Source organism: Oncorhynchus nerka, linkage group LG15, assembly GCF_034236695.1.
Source record: "Oncorhynchus nerka isolate Pitt River linkage group LG15, Oner_Uvic_2.0, whole genome shotgun sequence".
Lineage (NCBI taxonomy): Eukaryota > Metazoa > Chordata > Actinopteri > Salmoniformes > Salmonidae > Oncorhynchus > Oncorhynchus nerka.
Window position 1 is genome coordinate 82,387,632 of NC_088410.1, and position 27,925 is coordinate 82,415,556.

A 27,925-nucleotide genomic window follows, 5' to 3' on the forward strand; every position below is an offset into this window, starting at 1 on the left:
TAAAACAAATTGGTACAATTTATGGCCAAGTGGCAAACAATAATAAAGGCAATAGGGATGGAGGTGTGAGCTTGCGAGTCTGGGCAGATGAGATGTAGTCATTGTTTGTGTGAATCTGTAAGATGTTGTTTGTATGTATACATTTGTGTTTGTAGTAAAACATATATTTTTTTTTACAAACAGTTACAGAGTTTAATGCCTGTGATAGGAGAAAACTGAGGATGGATCAACAATATTGTAGTTATTCCACAATTACTAACCTAAATGACAGCGAAAAGAAGGAAGCCTGCACAGAATACAAATATTCCAAAACATGCATTCTGTTTGCAATAAGGCACAAAAGTAAAACTGCAAAAAATGTGGCAAGGAAATTAACTTAATGTCCTGAATACAAAGCATTGTGTTTGGGGAAAATCCAACACATCACGGAGTACCACTCTTCATATTTTCAAGCATGGTGGTGGCTGCATCATGTTATGGGTATGCTTGTCTTCGGCAAGGACTAGGGAGTTTTTTAGGATAGAAATAAATGGAATAGTGCTAAGCATAGGCCAAAGCCTAGAGGAAAACCTGTTTTAGTGTGCTTTCCACCAGACACTGGGAGACAAATTCACCTTTCAGCCGGACAATTACCTTAAACACAAGGCCAAATATACACTGGAGTACCAAGCACCATATTTACTGCCAACATCAAGTGGTAAAAATCTCTACCTGATTACAACTGGAAACACTACTGTTTTCCTACTGAACACTATAAAACTTGTGTATATTGAGTAACACTTCAACCACTACATTTTTATTCTACACTAGGTTTTTTAGATTTAAAATGTTTCTTTAGGTGTGACATGATTACGTCCAGCACCCTAGCAGGCAATCTATTTTCTATGCAAACTTTTTAAAATGTTGACAAAAAAATCACTGGACAAGTAAAAGCTGCAATATGTCACTTTTTGGGCAACCTGACCAAATTCACATAGATCTGTCATTCTCATTGACAGCAAGTCTAAGAAGTTGTAGATCTGTTTTATGTGCTCTATTTCTATGCTTCCCGTTCTTAAGTTTCGTTTGTGTGTCTTTTACTTTCGGTTTTGTACACCAGCTTCAAACAGCTGAAAATACAATATGTTTGGTATTTCAAACATACTTCACGGTTTAGATGGTACAATGATTCTCTACACTAAACATTGCTTGTTTTGTCAAATAAACTTAGATTAGACAAACTATTACACTTTTAGCAACCAGGAAATGGCGGAGCGATTTCTGCATTTTGCAGCTTTAATGTAAACATAGCTACTGATGCATTGTGATGGATGAGTTCACGTTGTGATGTCAAACAAAACGCTCGCACTTCTCTTCTAAAGATTACGGTAAGAGAATATAGAAACTCCCACTGAGTGATGGTCATGGACGTGGAAAGCTCCTCCTCTTCGCTCTGGGTCATCTCCGGCGCAATGCAACGGAGTAGTAACAGAATGTCAACTCTAGCTGTTATTGCGTATTCACAGACATGAAAGAGGAATATTGTGCTCCTCCAAATCATCAGAACAGTTTTCCACGATGAGAATTCATTGTAAAATTGTTGTGATCGCTGTCTGTTTTGGAGTTTTTTTACTTTTGTACTTTTTTGGGGGAAATGCTGCAGACGATCCGCCTTTGAAAGAAGTTGAGGATAACTATTTTCCGAAGTTCTCGGGGCTTCGAAACAATATTGCATCAAAGTTAACAAAAAAAACTCTCGATGAACTTCACATTCCACACAAACAACCACTCACGTACCGAAAAGTATCGAAAGTATCCAGTAGAGGAGGCAATGCGATCGCAAAGAGGTAAGGAATTATCGCACCATTACTCGCCTGCTAATGTTGATGTGATTCATGTTTTTTTTCTTCTCCACGCCTATTTTTTTCATCAACGTTTTGGAACACATTTAAAGACGCAAGATGTCTCAGGTTAGATGAGGATTTTTTTTCACCTTTTAACGGATTGCATGACTATCTGCTTACAGAGATAGATGGGCTTTATTCCCTGTGGAAGTAATGGAATGAGTCCACACGTATCCCGTCTTTCTCTCTTTATTCATTCAGGAAGACGTGCCCCCCCATCAAAAATATACATAGGCTCAATTATATTCAAGGACGTTGGCACCAAACAATGGCTTGGTCAGTCATGAGAGGACCAAACTTGCTTTTGTCATTCAAATCCTATTTTTATTATCACATGTATTGTTCTAAATGACCGATGGATGTATGACATTTATTGTAAAGGTATCCCCTATTCAGTATGTTGTGTGCAGATTTAATTCCAACATCGGCTCAAAGAAGTGTCTTGGGGTTGTAAAAATATTCTAATTGTGTAGCTTTGTAAACAACGAGTTTGACCTCGAATCTGACTTTTCTACCCCATGGTTTCTGGGGCTTATCCATTTTTTTAAAGTCCTGTGGTTAACAGGTTTAAAGGTCACCTTGAGAGAGTTTAAGATGATGGAATATACATTAGTCCAAGGAGACTCAGTCATTACACTATTGGGGATTGAGGAGCATACATTTTACTTATCATTTAGAACTCTCCACCTTCAAGTCAAGAGGCTGTACTTGTCAATGTGTATAATATGTGTGATGCCATGTCCCTTCAAAGTAGACAAGCCCAAGTAGACCAATATAGATGACCTCAACTGATGGCCATCATCCCCTCTTTCCTGTGCCTTGCAGACAATAACTAGACAATGGTTTGTCATCATTCACTATTTCTGTCCAGGTGTGGACTTGTTTTTTGTTATGTCTCCTATTATACTATTTTGGGCCCTGCTCAAATTCTTTCCCAAAACATAACATCCTTCCATTCCCTCTGTCATGGCTGTCACTGATATGATAATAGCCCAGATTTGATATTCTAAAGGCAATGTTCTGAAGGCAATGCTTTCTGTTGTAAATTTTGCTTTCACCTAAAATGTCCTGTTTGATCAGTGATCTGGTTGGAAGCATTTATAAAGCATTCAGTCTGGACCATAGTGTCCTGGCAGAGACCACACCCACATGCATGTGCTCTCTACTGATAAGAGAAATGGGGTGGAGGCCAATGGGGATGGAGGAAAATAACCAAAGCAGGTTTAGCAAACAAAGCAGTAAGTGCTCTGATAAAAAAAAAAAAAAAAAAACACTGCACATCTCCCATAGCTTCAGGCACTTTACCATTGGTTCTGGTGAGGGGGAGGGCTGAAAGGGAGGCATAGAATTACCATAAAATATAAGCTATTATGTTGTCTTGGTTACTCTTTCCTAATTTGTTCGTGTAATTTTCCCATCTTCATCACTGCAAACGCAACTGACTTCCTCTTACACACCTTTAAATAGACAAACATGCCCATCTTTCCTTATCAAACCATTTCCTCTTGATGTATCACTCTGCTTCCTGTGGATAAAAGTAGGGAGAAGAGCTGCTTCCCGAACAGATACCATCAGCTGTCCCAGCTCACACTAAATTCTACAGTCATATCTTGTTGTAGACAATTACACTGTAATAACACTTATTTTTGGTCAATATATTCCACTGCTGATGGATGTTTCACATCCAGGCTCAATGTAGCATGTATTTTTCAGTCTGTCTCACACATTGTGTAAGGAAAGGTCATGCATGATACTGTCCCCATAAAAAAAACTTTCCTCCCAATGGTTACATCTGATTTAATAAGCCCTTTTAAACAAATTCCTTGCCCCATCATCTGGAATACTGTAAAACAGTGTCCCCCGAGGCCAACAAGGTATTCCGTTGCACTGACATTATGTAAAGCTATAAAAATGTCATCTTGGATGACTGGAGACTGCTCTCTCTCTTTCTGCAGGGCTTTGAAATCTCCCTGCTTACCCGAGCATCCTGACAAGTTTTGAGAGACTTCTTACGTGGGCCTCATCAGGTGGAAAAAGCTCTCTTTTTGGTAGCTCACTCACTTAAGTACCTCCTGACAGAGGTTGGCGTTGAGTAACTGGGAAATATGTTAAACAGAATGCATGTAGCTAGGGGTGATGATTCACTCAAAGATACTGTTACTTTATTGAAATCAGAGGAGGCTGGTGGGATGAGCTATAGGAGGACAGGCTCATTGTAATGGCTGGAATGGAACGGAGTCAAACGTGGTTTCCACATGTTTGATACCGTTCCATTACAGACATAAGCCCATCCTCCAATAGCTTCTCCCACCAGCCTCCTCTGTTTGAAATCCATTATGCATAGGGAGGACACATTTTATAGCATTCCCTTCACACAAGTTTTATCCAAGCCTTCAGCACATTGCAGTAGTGGCTCGTATCTGATGGAATTTCTAAATAGTTGAAGTAATGTTTGATAGATTTGTTGATTAAGGTAAGCTATATTGTCACTGTGCTCTTCTGAGCTGTTTTGTCTTTCTTCATGATTTGAAAGAGATTGTTGCGAGCCCAAGGCCACGTAGGCACAGTACTCTCTGTTGTCAATAATTAGTGCAGTCCTTGTATCCCTTTAGAGCTAGTCGGAGTTTGTCAAAATGTTTCCAGATGGGTGGAAAATAGTTCTAACACTATGTAAGATTACCTCACATGAGCAGCATGTTCTTCTTACAATAAATAATGGGGCTTTGTTTGGTCTAACTAACTGTGTTCACAACATTAATTTCACTGGTCCAGGCCATCTATAACACAATGCAGTATGTATCATAGAACAACACATTTTCTGAGCATTTATGGTTAGGTTGCAGGTTAAAAGACAATATGCCTATCCCTCAGTATTTTTGTGTGTATAATTTTCCCCCTGGTAATAATGTACACAGTACATGTTCAAAAACACGAATTGTTCTTGAAAGAGCCTCTGCCATCAAAGCCTAGAGGACAGGTTTCTCTGAGCTCTACCATTAAAGCCTAGAGGACAGGTTTCTCTGAGCTCTGCCATCAAAGCCTAGAGGACAGGTTTCTCTGAGCTCTGCCTTCCATCGTAATCAGTGTTGCATGATTGTCCCTCAGCCATGCAGAAAACCAAGTGTCACGCTTGGAGACTGTCCTGCAACCCACCTGTCAAATTTCAGTTTCCCCCTTCAGATTATTAGACTAAAAGACACATTCTTTGCCTACATGAAGCTCTTGGGTAGATGTTGCACTTTCCTCTGGCAGAATAGTATGTTTCCTTTCCAAAATCCTCACACAAATGAGGGCTACTTCGTTCTGAAGAAGGATTTTGGGACCATTCTTCCTTTGCGTTTGCTAATGTTTACATTTACACGCATCATAAAAACCATCCCATATGGTGTGTACATAAAATACAACTCGAGGATTTAGGTCTAGTTCTACGTTGAGCTATACACATTTTTCTTTTTCAGAGTGTGATTTATTCTGCTCTGCTGAATCCATTTGAATTCAATGGCAGTCTCTGTTGCTGTGCAGAGAGCATTTTTATGTCTGCTATAGAAACAACTTTGCCTTGAACATGAGAGAACAAAGCCCATTGGGTATATACAGACCTACACTACAGGAGAGGGAGAAGGGTATGGTGAGGGAGTGCTGCTCACCCTGAGCATATGACAGGGATGTCTTGTAGGAGGCCTTGAATATGAACATGTTGGTTAGCTGTCTGTCAGTAGAAACAGTGTGATTATGTACTGTCTGGAATATGTGTCTAAGCCACATCCTGTCATGTTCAAATCTGTTCTCATGGCCGTTGACATGTCCATGAAGAAGTATCAGCGTTGCTATGCAGCGGCACGGCTCTGCCATTCTGTTGACAGTTGATGAGCAAGCCTGAGGAGCCTTCTGTAAGCGGAGAGTCTCATACTTGTTGCCCCTGTTTGTATCCCTGTAGCAGACAGAGGAGTGACATGGGAGTGGGTCGGCCCGCATCGAAGCGCACCCGTGCTGAGGAGGTCATGCACCTGGCCGTGGTGGCCTGTGGGAACCGACTGGATGAGACGCTCACCATGGTCAAGTCAGCCCTCCTCTTCAGCATCAAGAGTATCAAATTCCACATCTTTGCAGAGGACCCCTTGACCTCACAGTTTGAAAAGGGGGTAAGTATCCCCTTAACAAAGTACATGATCTAGGCTTTAGGTACGGTATGTTTCTAGAAAAGGACCACTGTAATTCTCAATGAAATATAGGACTATTTGAATATTTTCAAAGACTCTCATGCTTTTCATACAGACAGTATCTTGTTTAATGTTCTTCCATGCTCAGTAATAGATGACATTCACTGCCAGATCGGAGTATTGGCATGTTTAAAAAAAAAAAAAAAAAACAGATCTAACCTTTTTTGGATCTCCCTCTCACTTGCCCTCTAACGCCTTTACAGGCCTTTTATCTCAAGTTCGGATCATATATCCCCCAGACGTTTGCCTCACCGCATTAACCATGCAAGTTTTCAGTCACCGTTAGTTTATTCACGACTCAAGCTTCACGAAAGTCAATGTCTTATGCTACTGTGTAGCTGTAAACCTGAAGGTTTCCAAGATGGCGTAGCAGTCAGATGTTGTGTCGTGTCCCTTGTATATATTCGTTGTTTTTTTTACATTTTTCTTCGTATATCTTTTAAAACATTTTTCTAAACCTCAACATCTAAATACTCTCCTGCAACCCGCCTCACCCAATGTAGCGCGTGGATCTGCTTTTTTTTCTAAAGTATTTATATTTGCTTCGGATCCGGAACCCCTCAACTGAAGCTAGCCAGCTAACAGTCAGCAAACCATTGCTAGCGGTCATCAGCTAAACTTTAGCTCGGAAAGCTCTCGCCAGTTCGAGCAACGCGACTCTAACCAGAGCATAACAGACCTATTATTTTTATCCCTGGATTCCCACCGCAAACTGAACTTTTTCATCTGGATCTTCACAACTAGCTAACCGCAACCCCGGATGACTACTCCTGGCTAGCGTTTCCACCCACTTAGCTGGAAGCTAGCCCGGCCAGAACTCCTGTGCTGCCACTGAAGCATACTCCTGGGCTACAATATCCGGACCCACGACCGGTCTATCGATGTCACCACATGAAGAGGCATAAACAGACTCAACCCCCATCGTGACGTCCCCCAAAGGCTAACTTTCTAGCCCTTGCTATCTGCTTGCTTGCTAATTCGGCCTGCTAACTGCTAGCTTGTTAGCACAGGCCTGCTAACTGTCTGAATTGCTGCGTCCCCAGCCAGCCCATCCACTCACTGGACCCATATTTACTTTCAATCTCTTTTCGATTTTTAATTTGATTATACCTTCCGGTAACCTGCCTCACCCGATGTGATACGGAATCGCTATTATTTTAAATTTTTAGAACACATTCAAGAACCTCCAGAAGCCATTCCAGCTAACTAGCTACAAGCTATTTAGTCATTGTAAGCCACTGCTAGCGGCTTTTACCTTCTGCACAGCCAGCCAGTTTTTTTAGCCTGGATAATACTCGCCAGTCTAGCTTCCCTGTCCCATCAACCGCTGCCCCCTGGACACCTTGATCACTTGGCTACATAGCTGATGCCTGCTGGACTGTCCATTCATCACGGTACTCCATTCTGTTTGTTTATGTTTTATCTGTCGGCCGCACTCAGGCTCTGTGTGTAGTTAATCCGACCCTCCCTACCTAGTCAACGCCATTTTACCTGCTGTTGTTGTGCTAGCGGATTAGCTGTTGTTGTCTCACCTACTGGTTTAGCTCCCAATCAACACCTGTGATTGACTTAAATGTAATGTAATGTGATTACTGTATGCCTCGCTGTATGTCTCTCTCAAATGTCAATATGCCTTGTATACTGTTGTTCAGGTTAGTTATCATTGTTTTAGCTTACAATGGAGCCCCTAGTTCCACTCTTCATACCCCTGATACCTCCTTTGTCCCACCTCCCACACACGCGGTGACCTCACCCATTACAACCAATTACTCACTGCTTTAGCACACTCTGCTAACCCTGATGTCCTTGCCGTGTCTGAATCCTGGCTCAGGAAGGCCACCAAAAATTCGGAGATTTCCATACCCAACTATAAAATTTTCCGTGAAGATAGAACGGCCAAAGGGGGAGGAGTTAGCCTGCAAAGTAATGTCATTACTTTCCAGGTCCATACCCAAACAGTTCGAACTACTAATCTTGAAAATTACTCTCTCCAGAAATAAGTCTCTCACTGTTGCCGCCTGCTACCGACCCCCCTCAGCACCCAGCTGTGCCCTGGACACCATTTGTGAATTGATTGCCCCCCATCTAGCTTCAGAGTTTGTTCTGTTAGGTGACTTAAACTGGGATATTCTTAACACCCCGGCAGTCCTACAATCTAAGCTAGATGCCCTCAATCTCACACAAATCATCAAGGAACCCACCAGGTACAACCCTAAATCTGTAAACAAGGGCACCCTCCTAGACGTCATCCTGACCAACTGGCCCTCCAAATACACCTCCGCTGTCTTCAACCAGGATCTCAGCGATCACTGCCTCATTGCCTGTATCCGCTACGGACCCGCAGTCAAACGACCACCCCTCATCACTGTCAAACGCTCCCTAAAACACTTCTGTGAGCAGGCCTTTCTAATCGACCTGGCCCGGGTATCCTGGAAGGACATTGACCTCATCGCGTCAGTTGAGGATGCCTGGTCATTCTTTAAAAGTAACTTCCTCACCATTTTAGATAAGCATGCTCAGTTCAAATGCAGAACTAAGAACAGATATAGCCCTTGGTTCACTCCAGACCTGACTGCCCTCGACCAGCACAAAAACATCCTGTGGCGGACTGCAATGGCATTGAATAGTCCCTGCGATATGCAACTGTTCAGGGAAGCCAGGAACCAATACACGCAGTCAGTCAGGAAAGCAAAGGCCAGCTTCTTCAGGCAGACATTTGCATCCTGTTGCTCTAACTCCAAAAAGTTCTGGGACACTGAAGTCCATGGAGAACAAGAGCACCTCCTCCCAGCTGCCCACTGCACTGAGGCTAGGTAACACGGTCACCACTGATAAATCCATGATTATCGAAAACTTCAACAAGCATTTCTCAACGGCTGGCCATGCCTTCCTCCTGGCTACTCCAACCTCGGCCAACAGCTCCGCCCCCCCCTGCAGCTACTCGCCCAAGCCTCTCCAGGTTCTCCTTTACCCAAATCCAGATAGCAGATGTTCTGAAAGAGCTGCAAAACCTGGACCCGTACAAAACAGCTGGGCTTGACAATCTGGACCCTCTATTTCTGAAGCTATCTGCCGCCATTGTCGCAACCCCTATTACCAGCCTGTTCAACCTCTCTTTCATATCGTCTGAGATCCCCAAGGATTGGAAAGCTGCCGCAGTCATCCCCCTCTTCAAAGGGGGAGACACCCTGGACCCAAACTGTTACAGACCTATATCCATCCAGCCCTGCCTATCTAAGGTCTTTGAAAGCCAAGTCAACAAACAGGTCACTGACCATCTCGAATCCCACCGTACCTTCTCCGCTGTGCAATCTGGTTTCTGAGCCGGTCACGGGTGCACCTCAGCCACGCTCAAGGTACTAAACGGTATCATAACCACCATCGATAAAAGACAGTACTGTGCAGCCGTCTTCATCGACCTTGCCAAGGCTTTCGACTCTGTCAATCACCATATTTTTATCGGCAAACTCAGTTGCCTCGGTTTTTCTGATGACTGCCTTGCCTGGTTCACCAATTACTTTGCAGACAGAGTTCAGTGTGTCAAATCGGAGGGCATGCTTGTCCGGTCCTCTGGCAGTCTCTATGGGGGTGCCACAGGGTTCAATTCTCGGGCCGACTCTTTTCTCTGTATATATCAATGATGTTGCTCTTGCTGCGGGCGATTCCCTGATCCACCTCTACGCAGACGACACCATTCTGTATACTTCCGGCCCATCCTTGGACACTGTGCTATCTAACCTCAAAACGAGCTTCAATGCCATACAGCACTCCTTCCGTGGCCTCCAACTGCTTTTAAACGCTAGTAAAACCAAATGCATGCTTTTCAACAGTTCGCTGCCTGCACCCGCACGCCCGACTAGCATCATCACCCTGGATGGTTCCGACCTAGAATATGTGGACATCTATAAGTGCCTAGGTGTCTGGCTAGACTGTAAACTCTCCTTCCAGACTCATATCAAACATCTCCAATCTAAAATCAAATCTAGAGACGGCTTTCTATTCCGCAACAAAGCCTCCTTCACTCACACCGCCAAACGTACCCTAGTAAAACTGACTATCCTACCGATCCTCGACTTCGGCGATGTCATCTACAAAATAGCTTCCAACACTATACTCAGCAAACTGGATGCAGTTTATCACAGTGCCATCCGTTTTGTTACTAAAGCACCTTATACCACCCACCACTGCGACTTGTATGCTCTAGTCGGCTGGCCCTCGCTACATATTCGTTGCCAGACCCACTGTCTCCAGGTCATCTACAAGTCCATGCTAGGTAAAGCTCCGCCTTCTCTCAGTTCACTGGTCACGATGGCAACACCCACCCGTAGCACGCGCTCCAGCAGGTGTATCTCACTGATCATCCCTAAAGCCAACACCTCATTTGGCCGCCTTTCGTTCCAGTTCTCTGCTGCCTGTGACTGGAACGAATTGCAAAAATCGCTGAAGTTGGAGACTTTTATCTCCCTCACCAACTTCAAACATCTGCTATCTGAGCAGCTAACCGATCGCTGCAGCTGTACATAGTCTATCGGTAAATAGCCCACCCAATTTTACCTACCTCATCCCCATACTGTTTATATTTATTTACTTTTCTGCTTTTTTGCACACCAATATCTCTACCTGTACATGGCCATCTGATCATTTATCACTCCAGTGTTAATCTGCAAAATTGTAATTATTTGCCTACCTCATGCCTTTTGCACACAATGTATATAGACTCTCTTTTTTTTCTACTGTGTTATTGACTTGTTAATTGTTTACTCCATGTGTAACTCTGTGTTGTCTGTTCACACTGCTATGCTTTATCTTGGCTAGGTCGCAGTTGCAAATGAGAACTTGTTCTCAACTAGCCTACCTGGTTAAATAAAGGTGAAATAAAAAAATAAAAATGTATATAGCCTACATTCAGGGCTCTCCAGCCCTGTTCCTGGAGATCTACCGTGCTGTAGGTTTTAGCTCCAACCCTAATCTAGCACACCTGATTCTAATAATTAACTGCTTGATAAGCTGAATCAGGTTAGGTAAAACTGGGGTTGGAGTGAACCTACAGGAGGTTAGCTCTCCATAAACATGATTGGAGAGCCCTGGCCTACATAAACGAAAACACTGTGCATGCATGGGGCTACATACCCTTTATGTGCTTATGAGTTATGGTATGTTTACCATCTGAGAACCTCCCCTTTGTAATTGGCTTCATGCTAGCCAGGAAGTTGAGTTGGTTAAACCCAAAGGTTAGTAGCATGTGAGCAGGAGATGGAATGTTTCACATCCGGCCTGTGCTGATGAAACAGGAATTAGAAGCAAGCTAAAACGTTTTTTGACCTCTGATCTGTGCACCTCGTCAGCAGAAATCCTGCCTGCTCCTCACACTGATCTTTGTCTCATGGCCAAATGGTTTAATAATGTTGATGATTATGGAGGGCTTGAGCGTCTAACAGAGCGGAAAATCGTAGGCTTCTATGTGTGACAGCAGTGTTGACTTTGAGGGGGTAACTCGACAGAATGGGATTAATATTTTCTACCTCCTTTTGTTTAGGTTAGTTTAACTGGGAGTTGGGCATAGTTATAGCAATAACTGGCAGCGTTATGGTCAATGTACGACAACGCTGCACTTACTGTAAAGACATTACTTAATTGGTTTACAAGAACTTCCTTAGGTGTTTATGTAGACTTGAACTCTCAGGAGTGTATCATGTGTCAGAATAATGAATATTTCCATCTGCTCTCTCAGTGATCCCTCTCCTCTACACCTCTTGACTCAACCTTTTGAAAATGCGCTCAAGTTGTGCTTTTGTTTCTTTGGAAATTAAATGAGACTTCCGGGGATTGCATCTAAAAATGGCTGTTACCTCTCACAGCAAATTATGATGTTTAGTAACTTTGTGTAGTTTCTCTTTCAGCTGAGCCAGTGGCCCCATGCTATCACAAACAAGTTCCAGTACAGTATCTACCCAATCACGTTCTCTGTGGGGAATGCAGAGGAATGGAAAAAGCTGTTCAAGCCCTGCGCTGCCCAGAGGCTGTTTCTCCCTGTAAGGCTGCAGCACATCGTTTCTCTTCTCTCTCTGTGTACCTAATCATAATTACTACACTGTTGGAGCTAGAAACATAGGCATTTCGCTACACCTGCGACATCTGCAAATCTGTGTGCGCGACCAATAAACTTTGATTTGAATCCTATCTATCAAACATATGAACTGATTCTTTAAACGGATAAAGCTATATTCATTAAAAAATGTGTTAAGGTAATTGCCCATGTCATCAGTTTTCTTAGTACCATGCCACTCTGGGCTGCATCCTGACCCCAATGCATTTTCTATTAGATACGTTTAGCTTGATTTACACAGGCAGAAGAATGATATACCCAGGTAATAATACTATGAATACTTTATGATAATATATGGCTTTATTCATACCCATTGACCGTTACTTAACAAACAAGCAATCCCCAGAGATTTAATTAAATAACTTAATTAAAGCATTGCTTTTCATTGACTTTTTAATGGACAATCTTTAAACCATCAAACCGTGTGCACACATTGCTTTGTTTTTGTACACATTGCACCGTTATAAAAGTGGTAAGCAATCCATGTCTGCAACTTTATTGATTGGCAGATGATGCAACACAAACCCTATACTTTGCAGGGGCCGAGTGCTATTTGATTCTCATCAGGAACAGATTGCTTTGTGATTGTAATCTTCCGTCAAGCCATTGTGGTGCCGTGGTCTAAGGCACTGCATCTCAGTGCTAGAGGCGTCACTACAGACACCCTGGAGTCGAAGGCTGTATCACAACCTGCCATGATTGTGAGTCCCACAGGGCTGCGCACAATTGGCCCTGCGTCGTCCGGGTTTGGCCGGTGTAGCCGTCATTGTAAATAAGAATTTGTTCTTAGCTGACTTACCTAGTAAAATAAAAAATCCCATATACACTACTGTTCAAAAGTTTGGGGTCGCTTAGAAATTTCCTTGTTTTTTAAAGAAATGTTTTTTTAAATGTCCATTTAAAATAACATCAAATTTATAAGAAATACAGTATAGGCATAGGCATTGTTAATGTAGTAAATGACTATTGTAGATGGAAATGGCATTTTTTTATTTAAAAATAATAATAATAATAATAGAGTATCTACATGTGCGTACAGAGGCATCAGCAACCATCACCTGTGTTCTAATGGCACGTTGTGTTACGTTGTTGTGTTAGCTAATCCAAGTTTATAATTTTAAAAGGCTAATTGAAAACCCTTTTGCAGTTATGTTAGCATTACTGAAAACTTTTGTGCTGTTTAAAGAAGAAATAAAACTGTCCTTTAGACTAGTTGAGTATCTGGAGCATCAGCATTTGTGGGTTCGATTACAGGCTCAAAATGGCCAGAAACAAATAACTTTCTTCTGAAACTCATCAGTATATTTCTGTTCTGAGAAATAAAGGCTATTCCACGCAAGAAATTTCCAAGAAACTGAAGATCTCGTACAACGCTGTGTACTACTCCCTTCACAGAACAGCGCAAACTGGCTCTAACCAGAATAGAAAGAGGAGTGGGAGGCCCCCGGGGCACAACTGAGCAAGCGGACAAGTAAATTAAAGTGTCTAGTTTTAGAAACAGACACCTCCCAAGTCTTCAACTAGCAGCTTCATTAAATAGTACCCACAAAACACCAGTCTCAATGTCAACAGTGAGGAGGTGACTCCGGGATGTTGGCCTTCTAGGCAAATTTGCAAAAAAAAAGCCATATCTCAGACTGGCCAATAAAAAGAAAAGATTAAGATGGGCAAAATAACACAGACGCTGGACAGAGGAAGATTGGGGGGAAAAGGTGTTAGACAGAAACATCTAAGTTTGATGTGTTCAGATCACAAAGAAGAACATTTGTGAGATGCAGAAAAGATGCTGGAGGAGTGCTTGATACAATCTGTCAAGCATGATGGAGGCAATGTGATGGTCTGGGGTGCTTTGGTGGTGGTAAAGTGGGAGATTTGTACAGGGTTAAAGGGATCTTGAAGAAGGAAGGCTATCACTCCATTTTGCAATGCCAGTCATACCCTGTGGGTGGCGCTTAATTAGCGGCCAATTTCCTCCTCCGAACGGGCAATGACCCAAAGCACAGCTCCAATCTATACAATAACTATTTAGGGTAGAAGCAGTCTGCTGGTATTCTGTCTATAATGGGGTGGCCAGCACAGCCACCGGATCTCATCCCTATTGAGCTGTTGTGGGAGCAGCTTGACCGTATGGTACGTAAGAAGTGCCCATTTAGCCAATCTAACATGTGGGAGGTGCTTCAGGAAGCATGGGGTGACATCTTTTCAGATTACCTCAACAAATTGACAACTAGAATGCTAGAAAGGTCTGCAAGGCTGTAATTGCTGAAAATTGAGAATTCTTTAACAAAAGCAAAGTTTGAAGGACACAATTATTATTTAAATAAAAAATCATTATTTATAACCTTGTCAACGTCTTGACTATATTTCCTATTCATTTTGCAACTAATTTAATATATGGAAAACAAGGACATTTCTAAGTGACTTTTGAACGGTAGTGTGTGTGCATTATGTACCATCACTGGAATAAGAGGAAATGAATTATTCCGATAGTAACCTGATTATTATCCTAACAGGTGATCCTGAAGGATGTAGACTCTTTACTCTACGTGGATACAGATGTGCTGTTCCTCAGGCCCATGGATGATATGTGGAGTTTCCTCAAGGCCTTCAACACCACCCAGCTGGCTGCTATGGCCCCAGAGCATGAGATCCCTAAGATAGGCTGGTATAGCCGCTTTGCACGCCATCCCTTCTACGGGGTCACCGGGGTCAATTCAGGAGTCATGCTGATGAACCTCACGAGGATACGAAGTACTCTGTTCAAAGTAAGGAACATCATCAATCAATTAGCCTTTTGGTCATCTCCGTTTGGTATTTTGGTCATGCCTTCCCTGTTTTCTACCTGAAAGCTGCAAGGAGATTGGTTTTATCAATCAATCGTATCTATCTGAACCCAACCAGCAACAGATGTGTCACTTATTGACAGTCAGCGTCAACAATCTGAGTGCTCAGAGTAGAGTAGACTGAGGCTCTGCGATCGCCACACTCGCATTAAAGCAATGCTTCAGCACATTCAAGCTCAAGTTGGCATCTCTCTGCAACCAAGAAAGAGCAGTAGAAATTGTAACATGGGCAATTCTTGGCTTTTTTTTTTAATTGGGCATTTCTGTAGTGTTTGATGTGTAGCTACTCCCTAGGCGGTGGAGTAAACCAGTCCTTGTTCCTATTCCAGAACAGCATGATAACAAGTGGCCTGTCATGGGAGGACCTCCTCCACCCACTCTACCAGAAGTACAAGAATCACATCACCTGGGGTGACCAAGATCTCTTAAATATCATCTTCCACTACAACTCAGGTACACTCGTCCTCCCTCTCTCTTCCACTACAACTCAGGCACACTCTTCCTCCCTCTCTCTTCCACTGCAACTCAGGCACACTCTTCCTCCCTCTCTCTTCCACTACAAATCTTGGCCCGGTTCCCCGATAGCGATGGAACTTAGGCTTACGAGTGTTTTTAACAATGCATCTTTCCTACAACGGCCGAAGATGTAACACGCCTTTCCCAGAACACCATGCAGAGAGAACGGTCGCTAAGTGCATCGTTGGAGCATTTGTCGATACTGATAGGATCGAAAGAAAGGCAGCGCTGCTCTCGGGTCAGCTTTCTCAATTCAAATCTTACCTTAACGTTCCAATTATTTCACAATACTGACGACGGATCAGCTCATAGAGAGAGATTTTACCACCTTGAGGTTGACCAATAAAAATGCATTAAATCACTGATTTGCCACATCATTTTACACACATTATAAAATATGAGACAAATTACAGTCAGTAGCCTACAAGTAGGAAAATAGAACTCAATTTATTGAACATGAAATGTACAGTTGATGTCGGAAGTTTACATACACCATAGCCAAATACATTTCAACTCAGTTTCACAATTCCTGACATTTAATCCTAGTAAAAGAGAGAATGATTTATTTCAGCGTTAATTTATTTCATCACATTCCCAGTGGGTCAGAAATTTACATACACTCAATTAGTATTTGGTAGCATTGCCTTTAAATTGTTTAACTTGGGTCAAACATTTCTGGGAGCCTCCACAAGCTTCCAACAATAAGTTAGGTGAATTTTGGCCCATTCCTCCTGACAGCTGGTGTAACTGAGTCAGGTTTGTAGGCCTCCTTGCTAACACGCTTTTTCAGTTCTGCCCACAAATGTTCTATAGGATTGAGGTCAGGGCCTTGTGATGGCCACTCCAATACTTTGACTTAGTTGTCCTTAAGCCATTTTGCCATAACTTTGGAAGTATGCTTGGGAGACCCATTTGCGACCAAGCATTAACTTCCTGACTGATGTCTTGAGATGTTGCTTCAATATATCCACATAATTTTCCCTCCTCATGATGCTGTCTATTTTGTGAAGTGTACCAGTCCCTTATGCAGCAAAGCACCCCACAACATGATGCTGCCACCCCCGTGCTTCACGGTTGGGATGTGTTCTTCGGCTTGCAAGTCTCCCCGTTTTTCCTCCAAGCATAACGATGGTCATTATGGCCAAACAGTTCTATTTTTGTTTCATCAGACCAGAGGACATTTTCTCCAAAAAGTACGATCTTTGTCCTCATGTGCAGTTGTAAACCGTAGTCTGGCTTTTTTAATGGCGATTTTGAAGCAGTGGCTTCTTCCCTGCTGAGCGGCCTTTCAGGTTATGTCGATATAGGACTTGTTTTACTGTGGATATAGATACTTTTGTACCTGTTTCCTCCAGCATCTTCACAAGGTCCTTTGCTGTTCTGGGATTGATTTGCACTTTTCGCACCAAAGTACGTTAATCTCTAGGAGACAGAACGCGTCTCCTTCCTGAGCGGTATGACGGCTGCGTGGTCCCATGGTGTTTATACTTGCGTACTATTGTTTGTACAGATGAACGTGGTACCTTCAGGTGTCTGAAAATTGCTCCCAAGGATGAACCAGACTTGTGTAGGTCTAGCATTATTATTTTTTGAGGTCCTGGCTGATTTTCTTTTGATTTTCCCATGATGTCAAACAAAGAGGCACTGAGTTTGAAGGTAGGCCTTGAAATTCATCCACAGGTACACCTCCAATTGACACAAATGATGTCACTTATCCTATCAGAAGCTTCTAAAGCCATGACATCATTGTCTGTAATTTTCCAAGCTGTTTAAAGGCACAGTCAATTTAGTGTATGTAAACTTCTGAATTGTGATACAGTGAAAAGTAAGTGATATAATCTGTCTGTAAACAATTGTTGGAAAAATTACTTGTGTCATGCACAAAATTGATGTCCTAACCGACTTGCCAAAACTATAGTTTGTTAACAAGATATTTGTGGAGTGGTTTAAGTTTTAACCTAAGTGTATGTAAACTTCAGACTTCAACTGTATGTACAGTAATGCCTAAAAATCTGCCGTTCTACACTTGAGCAATGCAGTTAATCCCCAACAACAACTGTTCCCCGGGCGCCGATGACGTCGATTTAGGTAGCCCCCACACCTCTCTGATTCAGGGTTAAATGCGAAAGACACATTTCGGTTGAATGTGTTCAGTTGTGCACCTGACTAGGTATGCCTCTTTCCCTAATGTATTTATATTTTAATGCATTTATCATATGCATTAAAATATGTTGCTTGTTTGTATCAATTGCAAATATATCGGTAACTTTGTATTTGTAGTCAATTTTGTTCTGAAGTTATCAGTGGTCACAGGGAAACGATAAACCATGTGATTTTATGTTTAGCTTAAATCGTTTGTGTAGAAAGTGATGCGGGAGGGCAAAAAAGCATCTAATGAGTCTGAGGCAGGCGTTCAATTACGAGTGCTTTCTAGTGCAACGTCAATAATGGTGGTTTTGGGAAACCTCCTTCGAAGGTTCTAACGATGAACTTAGCCTTAATACGCTTTTGGAAAACTGGGCCCTAGTACACTGCCTCCCTCGCTCTTCCTCAATGTAGCAGAGTGCTGTCATTGATTTGGAATACATTTGTTGACTACAAATAGGAAAATAAAGTTGTATTTAATGTCACCACCATTCATGATGACAGCTAGAGCAATAGCTGTACTTAGGCCTGTGTCAAATTAGAATGTTTCCCCAAAATGTAATTCCAAAGGGTGTTAGCGCGAATGTCAGCTCGTACGGAATTCAATATAATTCCTTCAAGCAGGTGTAGGTATTGGTTTTCTCTAATACATCCACAAGAAATAACTATCCTGAATTAAGTCAACGCTGTGGAACTAAACCAGCCTGTGGCTGCAGCAGCAGATTGACACCGGTGCAGTCTGCGAGATGGGTATTAAGCGTTCCAAGCCTTAAATAGACTTGGCAGGAGCATTGTTTGTCTGACAACATGATTAGAACCTGTCCAGGAAATAACCATTCCCATAGCAGCATCCCCAAATGGAAAAACAGGGCAATGTGGTGGGAGCAGCCAGTCACTGTGTAATATCTGCCTCGCCATGGAAACATGACTGATCTTTCTATTTTACGTGTACCCATGTTTCTGGTTTAAGGGGATACTCTGTTGGTGTTATTCTACCTTCACAAGCCAGGATTTGATGCAGTTTAAAAGGACTACAATCCTTGTAGTTGTAAAGCAAGTAATTTGATAATTGTTAAATCAGTAAAGCAAAACTTAGAAGGGTCCTGAGCGATTAGCATTGCACGTTTTCCAAATGCTCTTTGGCAGTAACAATACTGGTATCAGAGAGGGTATACACTGGCAATCTTGGGGACATTGTGCAGAAATCTGATGTAACAGACGTATAACGGTGTGTTTGCAGAGTGTCTGTACACCTTCCCATGCCAGTGGAACTACAGGCCTGATCACTGCATGTATGGGAGCAACTGTAAAGGAGCTGAGGAGGAAGGCGTGTCCATTCTCCATGGGAACCGAGGAGTGTATCACGACGACAAGCAACCAGCCTTTAAAGTCGTTTATGATGCAATACACGAGGTAAGAATCTATTCATTTTAGTGGATTATTGTTTCCTTTGTCCTTTTCTCCTTGGACAGCAAACGGTGTGGACATGTTTACATAAGGAAATCCTTGTCACACAGCAACATCAGCCCCCTCTGCTGTCCATAGATATGCCTTTTATTAGCCAGATGATATGATTCATATGCATCCCCCTCTACAGTAAGCAATGGTACTGTTGATTTCTGTGTGGTTTGATAAGCTACCACTACTGGTGTCTAACTCTGAGGCATGCAATGGTTCTGTTTCGTAGTACCCCTTTGAGGACAACTTGTTCCAGTCGCTGTTCTATCCCCTCCAGACCAAGTTTCTGGACACAGTCAACACCCTGTGTGGTCGGATTCCCCAGGTGTTCCTCAAACAGGTGGAAAAGTCCATGAGGACCGTGTATGAGAAGAAAGTGGTCCGTCATGTGAGGCCTCCACCAAAATAATTACAGGAAACTGAACAGAGGAAGTTGTCTCTGACATCACTATGGGAATCTTTCTGTGGAAGATGTGCAATGTCAGAAGTCCCCAGACCTGAAGGAATCCGTATGCATTACACAGTGTTTGTAATACAACAGATCATGGTCTAGTGGACATGATGGTGGTATGGATCATGATCGTGTAGAACACGTGTCAAACTCATTCCACGGTGGGCTGAGTGTTTGCTGGTTTTCGCTCTTCCCTTGTACTTGATTGATGAATTAAGATCACTGATTTAGTTAGGAACTCCCTCTAGGTCTTAATTGAAAGGAAAAAACAGAAACCAGCAGACAATTTTCCCTCCATGGAATGAGTTTGACACACCTGGTGTAGAAGGACAGGCACACTGTACAGTGCTTGTCAATGATGCTGTGTTTGGGGTAAACTTGCCTTATCATCCACCCACTAAATGTTTTACAGAACCTGATTTACATGTGAATGTGATGAGAGATATAGTGGGGGTTTCCTTATGATTACGATCAGTCCCGGTGGAGTATTACGTGATGATTTAAACATGGCAGAGGTTGTTTTTGTCAACATGATTTTGAGTGTTTTTCTCATAAATGGGCAACGAAAATGTCTTCCGTAAGGCCGCTATACCATAGGCTTCTGGAAATGGTTTGAAATGGTCCCACTCTGCCTGTAGGTTGCTGCCTAATTGATAATTTTATGTCATGCAAAGCTAATATGGGTCTTTGCTTAAGCAGAGCTTTCTGTTTATGTTGCATGTTGCAATTGTCCAAAAAGTGAATGTTATATCAACAAAATCCCTTGCATAGCAGCGACAGGAGGTCTAGTGGTTAAGAGCAGTGGGCCGGTAACCGAAAGGTTGCTGGTTCGAATATCTGAGCTGCCTAGGTGAAAAAATATTTTGATGTGCCCTTGAGCAAAGCACTTAACCCAAAAGTCTCTCTGGATAACAGCGTCTGCTAACTGACACAAATGACTATCTGTACAAGAGGGAATATGATTCAACTTGTCCAGTTCTCCAAATGCCAACCGCAGTATTAAACATAGTATGAACATATCATTCACTAAGCAATTATCATTAATATTGTGTACAGAAGAGGTGTAGATAAATGCACTTTTGTATTTCTGTAATAGTTCAGTTTGTGCGATTAGGACAGGACGTGCATACCATTTCTCCCCTATTCAATTGTCAAAGCATTGCAAATCCCTATCTGAAAAAGCAGTGTGGTTGTCTCTGAACAAAACTTCCAAAGTGCAAGCGCTTATAATAGTGGTACAGTATTTTCAAGACAAAATGTACCATATGTATATTTACAAACGCTCTTAAGTTTTCTGTGTACGAAAAGGACAGCCAACTTAATGAGGAAGTGTCTTAGTGTATTCATGTCATACTATCAGTGATCCAGTATGTGAACTCTGAGACTGTAAATGCAAGCATTTATAATGTGATGTTTGTGTAGTCTACTCCATCAGTTTGATGTTTGTGTAGCCTATCAATTGTCAGGTGTGTTTACCGGTAATAATTTAAACTGGAAACTCCAGATGGTTTTATTTATACATGCTTATGTTTCTCTTTTTTTTGTTTACTCTTTGTTTCTGAATAAAGTTACTGTGCCATCAGTTCTGTTTGTCTTAGGAGGCCTATTGTATAATTGTAATGTATTGATAAAAATACAGTGCATTCAGATAACAACATTCAGACCCCTTTACTTTAACCAATTTCCTTTACTTTACAGACTTATTTTAAATGTATTACATGTTTTTCCTCTTCAATCTACACTCAATATCCCATAATGACAATTTTTGCAAATGTATTAAAAATGCAAAACAGAAATATCTTATTTACATAAGTATTCAGGCCATTTGCTATGTGACAAGAAATTGAGCTCAGGTACATGCTGTTTCCATTGATTATCTTTGATGTTTCTTCAACTTGAATTGATTGGACATGATTTGGAAAGGCACACAACTGTCTACGTAAAGGTACCACAGTTGACAATGCATGTCAGAGCAAAAAACAAGTCATGAGGTTGAAGGAATTGTCTGTAGAACTCCGAGACAGGATTGTGTCGAGGCACAGATCTGGGGAAGGGTGCCAAAAAATGTCTACAGCATACAAGGTCCCCAAGAAGACGGTGGCCTCCATCATTCTTAAAGAAGAAGTTTGGAACCACCAAGACTCTGCCTAGAACTGGCTGCCTGGCCAAAATGAGCAATCTGGGGAGAAGGGCCTTGGTCAGGGAGGTGACCAAGAACCTGATGGTTACTCTGACAGAGTTCCTCTGTGGCAATGGGAGAACTTTCCAGAAGGAACACCATATCTACAGCACTCCACCAATCAGGCCTTTATGGTAGAGTGGCCAGATGGAAGCCACTCCTCAGTAAAAGGCACATGACGGCCCTCTTGAAGTTTGCGAAAAGGCACATAAAGGACTCTCAAACCATGAGAAACAATATTCTCTGGTCTGATGAAACCAAGATTGAACTCTTTAGCCTGAATGCCAAGCGTCACGTCTCGAGGAAACCTGACACCATCTCTACGGTGAAGCATGGTGGTGGCAGCATCATGCTGTGGGGATGTTTTTCAGCGGCAGGGACTGGGAGACTAGTCAGGCTTGAGGGGAAGATGAACGGAGCAAAGTACAGAGAGATCCTTGTTGAAAACCTGCTCAGGACCTCAGACTGGGGCGACGGTTCACTTTCCAACAGCACAACGACGCGAAGCACACAGCCAAGACAATGTAGGAGTGGCTTCGGGCCAGAGCCCGGACTTGAACCCGATCGAACATCTCTGGAGAGACCTGAAAATAGCTGTGGAGTGACGCTCCCCTTCCAACCTGACAGAGCTTGAGAGGACCAATGCAAATAGTCTGGGTAACCATTTTATTAGATGTTCAGGAGTCTTATGGCTTGGGGGTAGAAGCTGTTTAGAAGCCTCTTGGAAACATACTTGGCGCTCCGGTACTGCTTGCCGTGCGGTTAGCAGAGAGAACATTCTATGACTAGGGTGGCTGGAGTCTTTGACATTTTTTAGTGCCTTCCTCTGATACTGCCTGGTGTAGAGGTCCTGGATGGCAGGACGCTTGGCCCCAGTTATGTACTGGGCCGTACGCACTACCCTCTGTAGTGCCTTGCGTTCGGAGGCCGAGCAGTTGCCATACCAGGCAGTAATGGAACCAGATGCTCTCGATGGTGCAGCTGTAGAACTTTTTGAGGATCTGAGGACCCATGCCAAATCTTTTCAGTCTCCTGAGGGGGAATAGGTTTTGTTGTGACCCTCTTCACGACTGTCTTGGTGTGTTTGGACCATGTCAGTTTGTTGGTGATGTGGACACCAAGGAACTTGAAGCTCTCAACCTGCTCCAATACAGCCACGTTGATAATAATGGGTGCGTGCTCGTTCCTCTTTTTCCTGTAGTCCACAATCATCTCCTTTGTCTTGATCACATTGAGGGAGAGATTGTTGTCCTGGCACCACATGGACAGGTGTCTGACCTCCCTATAGGCTGTCTCATCGTTGTCGGTGATCAGGCCTACCCCTATTGTGTCATCGGCAAACTTAACGGTGTTGGAGTCGTGCCTGGCCGTGCAGTCATGAGTGAACAGGGTGTACAGGAGGGGACTGTGCACACACCACTGAGGGGCACAGAGGGAGGTTTTTAGTCCCATGGTCCTTAGCTTATTGATGAGCTTTGAAGGCACCATGTTGAACACTGAGCTGTAGTCAATGAATAGCATTCTCACATCAGTGTTCCTTTTGTCCAGGTGGGAAAGGGCAGTGTGGAGTGCAATAGAGATTGCATCATCTGTGGATCTGTTGGGGAGGTATGCAAATTAGAGTTGGTCTGGGGTTTCGGGGATAATGGTGTTGATGTGAGCCATGACAAGCCTTTCAAAGCACTTCATTGCTACAGACGTGAGTGCTACGGGTCGGTAGTCATTTAGGCAGGTTACCTTAGTGTTCTTGGGCACAGGGACTATGGTGGTCTGCTTAAAACATGTTGGTATCACAGACTCGGACAGGGAGAGGTTGAAAATGTCAGTGAAGACAGAAAACGACTCAAGTGAAAGTCACCCAGTAAAATACTACTTCAATAATAGTATTTGGTTTTAAATATACTTAAGTATCAAAAGTAAAAGTATAAACCATTTCAAATTCCTTATATTAAGCAAATCAGACGGCACAATTTTATTTACATTGTTATTGACATACAGTCTATGTATGTACACTCAGACATAATTTACAAACAAAGCATTTGTGTTTAGTCAGTCCGCCAGATCAGAGGCAGTAGGGATGATCTCTTGATAAGTGTGTGAATTGGACCATTTTCCTGTCAAAATGTAATGAGTACTTTTGGGTGTCAGGGAAAATGTATGGAATAAAAAGTGTATAATTTTCTTGAGGAATGTAGTGAAGTAAAAGTTGGCAAAAATATAAATAGTAAAGTACAGCCAAAAAACGACTTAGGTAGTAATTTAAAGTATACTTAAGTAATTTACACCACTGCAAGTTGAGGGAGCGTACAATTGGCATGCTGACTGCAGGAATGTCCAACAGAGATGTTGCCAGAGAATTGAACATTCATTTATCTGCCATAAGCCGTCTCCAACATTGTTTTAGATAATTTGGCAGTACATCCAACTGGCCTCTCAACCACAGACCACATGTATGGGATTGTGTGGGTGAGCCATTTGCTGATGTCAACAGAGTGATCCATGGTGGCGGTGGGGTTATGGCTACGAACAATGAACACAATTGCATTTTATCGATGGTAATTGGAATGCACAGAGATACCGTGATGAGATATTGAGGTCCATTGTCTCATCCACCGCCATCACCTCATGTTTCAACATGATAATGCACGGCCCCATGTCACAAGGCCTGCATGGCCTGCATCCTCACCAGACATGCCACCCATTGAGCATCGAGCATGTTTGGGATGTTCTGGATCGACGTGTTTAACAGCATGTTCCAGTTCCCGTCAATATCCAGCAACTTCGCACAGCCATTGAAGAGGATTGGAACAACATTCCACAGGCCACAATCAACAGCCAGATCAACTCTATGCAAAGGAAATGTCAAGCTGCATGAGGCAAATGGTGGTCACACCAAATACTGACTGGTTTTCTGATCCACACCCCTACCTTTTTTTAATTTAGGTATCTGTGACTAACAGATGCATATCTATATTTCTAGTCATGTGAAATCCATAGATTAGGGCTTAATCAATTTTTCCAATTGACTTATTTTCTTATATCAGCAGTTCCCAAACTTTTTATAGTTGTCATGCCCTGATCTGTTTCACCTGTTCTTGTGATTGTCTCTAGGTGTCGCTTATTTTCCCCCGTGTATTTATCCCTGTGTTTCCTGTCTCTCTGTGCCAGTTCGTCTTGTATGTTTTCAAGTCAACCAGTGTGCTCTCCCGTGCTCCTGGTTTCTATTCTATTTTTCCAGTCTCCCCGGTTTTGACCCTTTACTGTTTTTCTGGACTCCGTATCCGCCTGCCTGACCCTTCTGCCTGCCCTGACATTGAGCCTGCCTGACCCTTCTGCCTGCCCTGACATTGAGCCTGCCTGACCCTTCTGCCTGCCCTGACATTGAGCCTGCCTGACCCTTCTGCCTGCCCTGACATTGAGCCTGCCTGACCCTTCTGCCTGCCCTGACATTGAGCCTGCCTGACCCTTCTGCCTGCCTCGACATTGAGCCTGCCTGACACTCTTTACCTCTTGGACTCAGAACTGGTTTTGACCTTTTGCCTGTCCACGACCATTCTCTTGCCTACTCCTTTTGGATTATAATTAAACAACAAAGACTCTAACCATCTGCCTCCTGTGTCTGCATCTGGGTCTTGCCTTGTGCCCTTATAATAGCCCCATACCCCTTCAAACATTCAACCTCCAGCTGCGTACCCCCTCTAACACCAGCGTCAGTGCACTCTCAAATGTTGTCTTTTGCCGTTGTAAACCTGCTACACTACACTACACGATACATTTATTAAACATAAGAATGAATGAGTTTTTCTCACAACCCGGCTTGTGGGAAGTGACAAAGAGCTCTTATAGGACCAGGGCAAAAATAATAATAAATAATTTTGCTCTTCATTTAGCCGTCTTACATATACAACCTTATTTGTTCATCAAAAATGGTAAATAACTCACCACAGGTTAATGAGAACGGTCTGCTTGAAAGGATAGACATTTTTTAAACATTTATTTAACTAGGCAATTCAGTTAAGAACAAACTCTTATTTTCAATGACAGGCTAGGAACAGTGGGTTTACCTTGTCAGCTCAGAGATTCAATCTTGCAACCTTCTGGTTATTAGTCCAACGCTCTAACCACGAGGCTACCCTGCCACCCCACGTAACTCTGCAATGTTGGGTTGTACTGGAGAGTCTCAGTCTTACATTTTTGTTCCACACAGTCTGTGCCTGTATTTAGTTTTCATGCTAGTGAGGGCCGGGGTACGTGGTTGCAAAGGGCATCAGTGTCTTAACAGCGCAATTTGCCAAGGCAAGAAACTCTGAGCGCAGCCCTATCCAGAAATCTGGCAGTGGCTTCTGATTAAATTCCATTTTCAGAGAACCGCTTGTTGCTATTTCGATGAGGCTCTCTCGTTCAGATATCGGTAAGTGGACTGGAGGCAGGGCATGAAAGGGATAACGAATTCAGTTGTTTGTGTTGTCCGTTTCAGGAAAGTAATTGCCCACCCAGCTCACTCAGGTGCTTCACTATATCACATTTTACATTGTCCGTAAGCTTGAGTTCATTTGCACACAAATCATACAATGATCATAGCCTCAAAATCATAGCCTCAATTTTGTCTGGCATATTGGAGAGTCCCTGTAATCCTAGATTCAGATCATTCAGGTGAGGAAAAAATATCACTCAGATAGGCCAGTCGTGTGTGAAACTTGTCATCATGCAAGTGGTCAGACAAGGGAAAATGATGGTCAGTAAAGAGAACTTTAAGATTGTCTCTCAATTTACAAAAAAACGTGTCAATACTTTGCCCCTTGATAACCAGTGCACTTCTGTATGTTGTAAAAGCGTTACATGGCCATATCATTGCATAATGCAGAAAATACACGAGGGTTCAGGGGCCTTGCTTTAACAAAGTTAACCATTTTCACTGTCGTGTCGAAAACGTCTTTCAAGCTGTCAGGCATTCCCTTGGCAGCAAGAGCCTCTCTGTGGATGCTGCAGTGTATCCAACTGCTTGCACGTGCGTTACCACTCCACTCTGTCTGTCTGTCATGGCTTTTGCGCCATCAATACAGATACCAACAAATCTTGACAACCAAAGTCCATTTGATGTCAAAGCTGTCCCATACTTAAAAAATATCCTCTCATGTTGGCCTGGTTTCCAGTGGTTTGCAGAAGAGGATGTCTTCCTTAATTGCCCCCTCATAAACGTAACGGACATATACCAGGAGCTGTGCCAGGCTCGCCACGTCTGACTCATCCAGCTGTAACACATATAATTCACCGACTTTTTGTATGCGAAGCAGTACTTGTTAGAAAACATATCCTGCCATGTCACTGATGCATCGTGGAACAGTGTTGTTTGATGAAGACATTGTCTGTATAGTTTTTTGGGCCTTTTCCCCCAGTGTTGCCCCAGCCATTTCTGCCGCATTAGGAAGAAATTAGTCCTCCACGATAGTATGGGGCTTGCCTGTCCAAGCCACTCGGTAGCTCACCATTTTAGAGCTTTTAGCCCCTTCTTATTAATGGCATCTGCTGCTTTTTATACATGTCTTACTACTCGAAAATCTTCTGTATTCTCGCTCAAACTCCCTTGGCTTATTTTTCTAATTGTCATGTTTAATTTCTAAATGTCTGCGCAAGAGTGGAGAGAGTAACGGTTAATGTGAATGGATGTTAATTATTTGACTAGGCCACCTGTATTTGACATTGTGGTGTTTCGCTGAACAAAAGATGGTTAAAAACAAAAAATAATCGGCAGTGAAACGAGGCTACTCAGGAGAGAAAAACCTCACCCAAATGTATCGCCAGTTGGAAAATATATGTACTGTTTCAAAATGTGAAGAAAAAATGTACCCCACAGTTTGGGAATACCTGCCTTATATGAACTGTAACTCAGTAAAATCTTTGAAAGTGTTTCATGTTGCGTTTATATTTTTGTTCCGTATCAATCTGGATGACCAGCCATAATGAATGTTCAATGTACAGATAGATCATGCTTTCAAAACTATTAAGACAGGCTACTTTTCAGATGACGATGGTACAGTAGTCTGTTACTCTCGTTGAGTCTCACGTGTTCTTTTCCAGTCCAGTGTTCCATTGTGCAACTTGTTGAACAGCAGCGTACTCCCTG

At 42.7% G+C, this 27,925-nt stretch overlaps 1 protein-coding gene across 2 annotated transcripts; it reads left to right on the forward strand.

Moving 5' to 3' along the window:
- The first annotated feature begins 1,419 nt into the window (after positions 1-1,419).
- Positions 1,420-21,204, forward strand: LOC115143407 (glucoside xylosyltransferase 2-like). Of its 2 annotated transcripts, none has more exons than XM_029683807.2 (7): positions 1,420-1,826; positions 5,821-6,025; positions 11,992-12,135; positions 14,723-14,974; positions 15,382-15,505; positions 18,954-19,126; positions 19,401-21,204. In XM_029683807.2, exons 1-7 carry the CDS (start codon positions 1,558-1,560, stop codon positions 19,578-19,580), a joined length of 1,347 nt encoding a protein of 448 aa, XP_029539667.1. In that variant the 5' UTR covers positions 1,420-1,557; the 3' UTR covers positions 19,581-21,204. The 2 variants fall into 2 exon arrangements, with proteins under 2 accessions (XP_029539667.1, XP_029539668.1); XM_029683808.2 differs by having other exon boundaries at positions 1,421-1,826; positions 12,004-12,135.
- Positions 21,205-27,925: the final 6,721 nt, after the last annotated feature.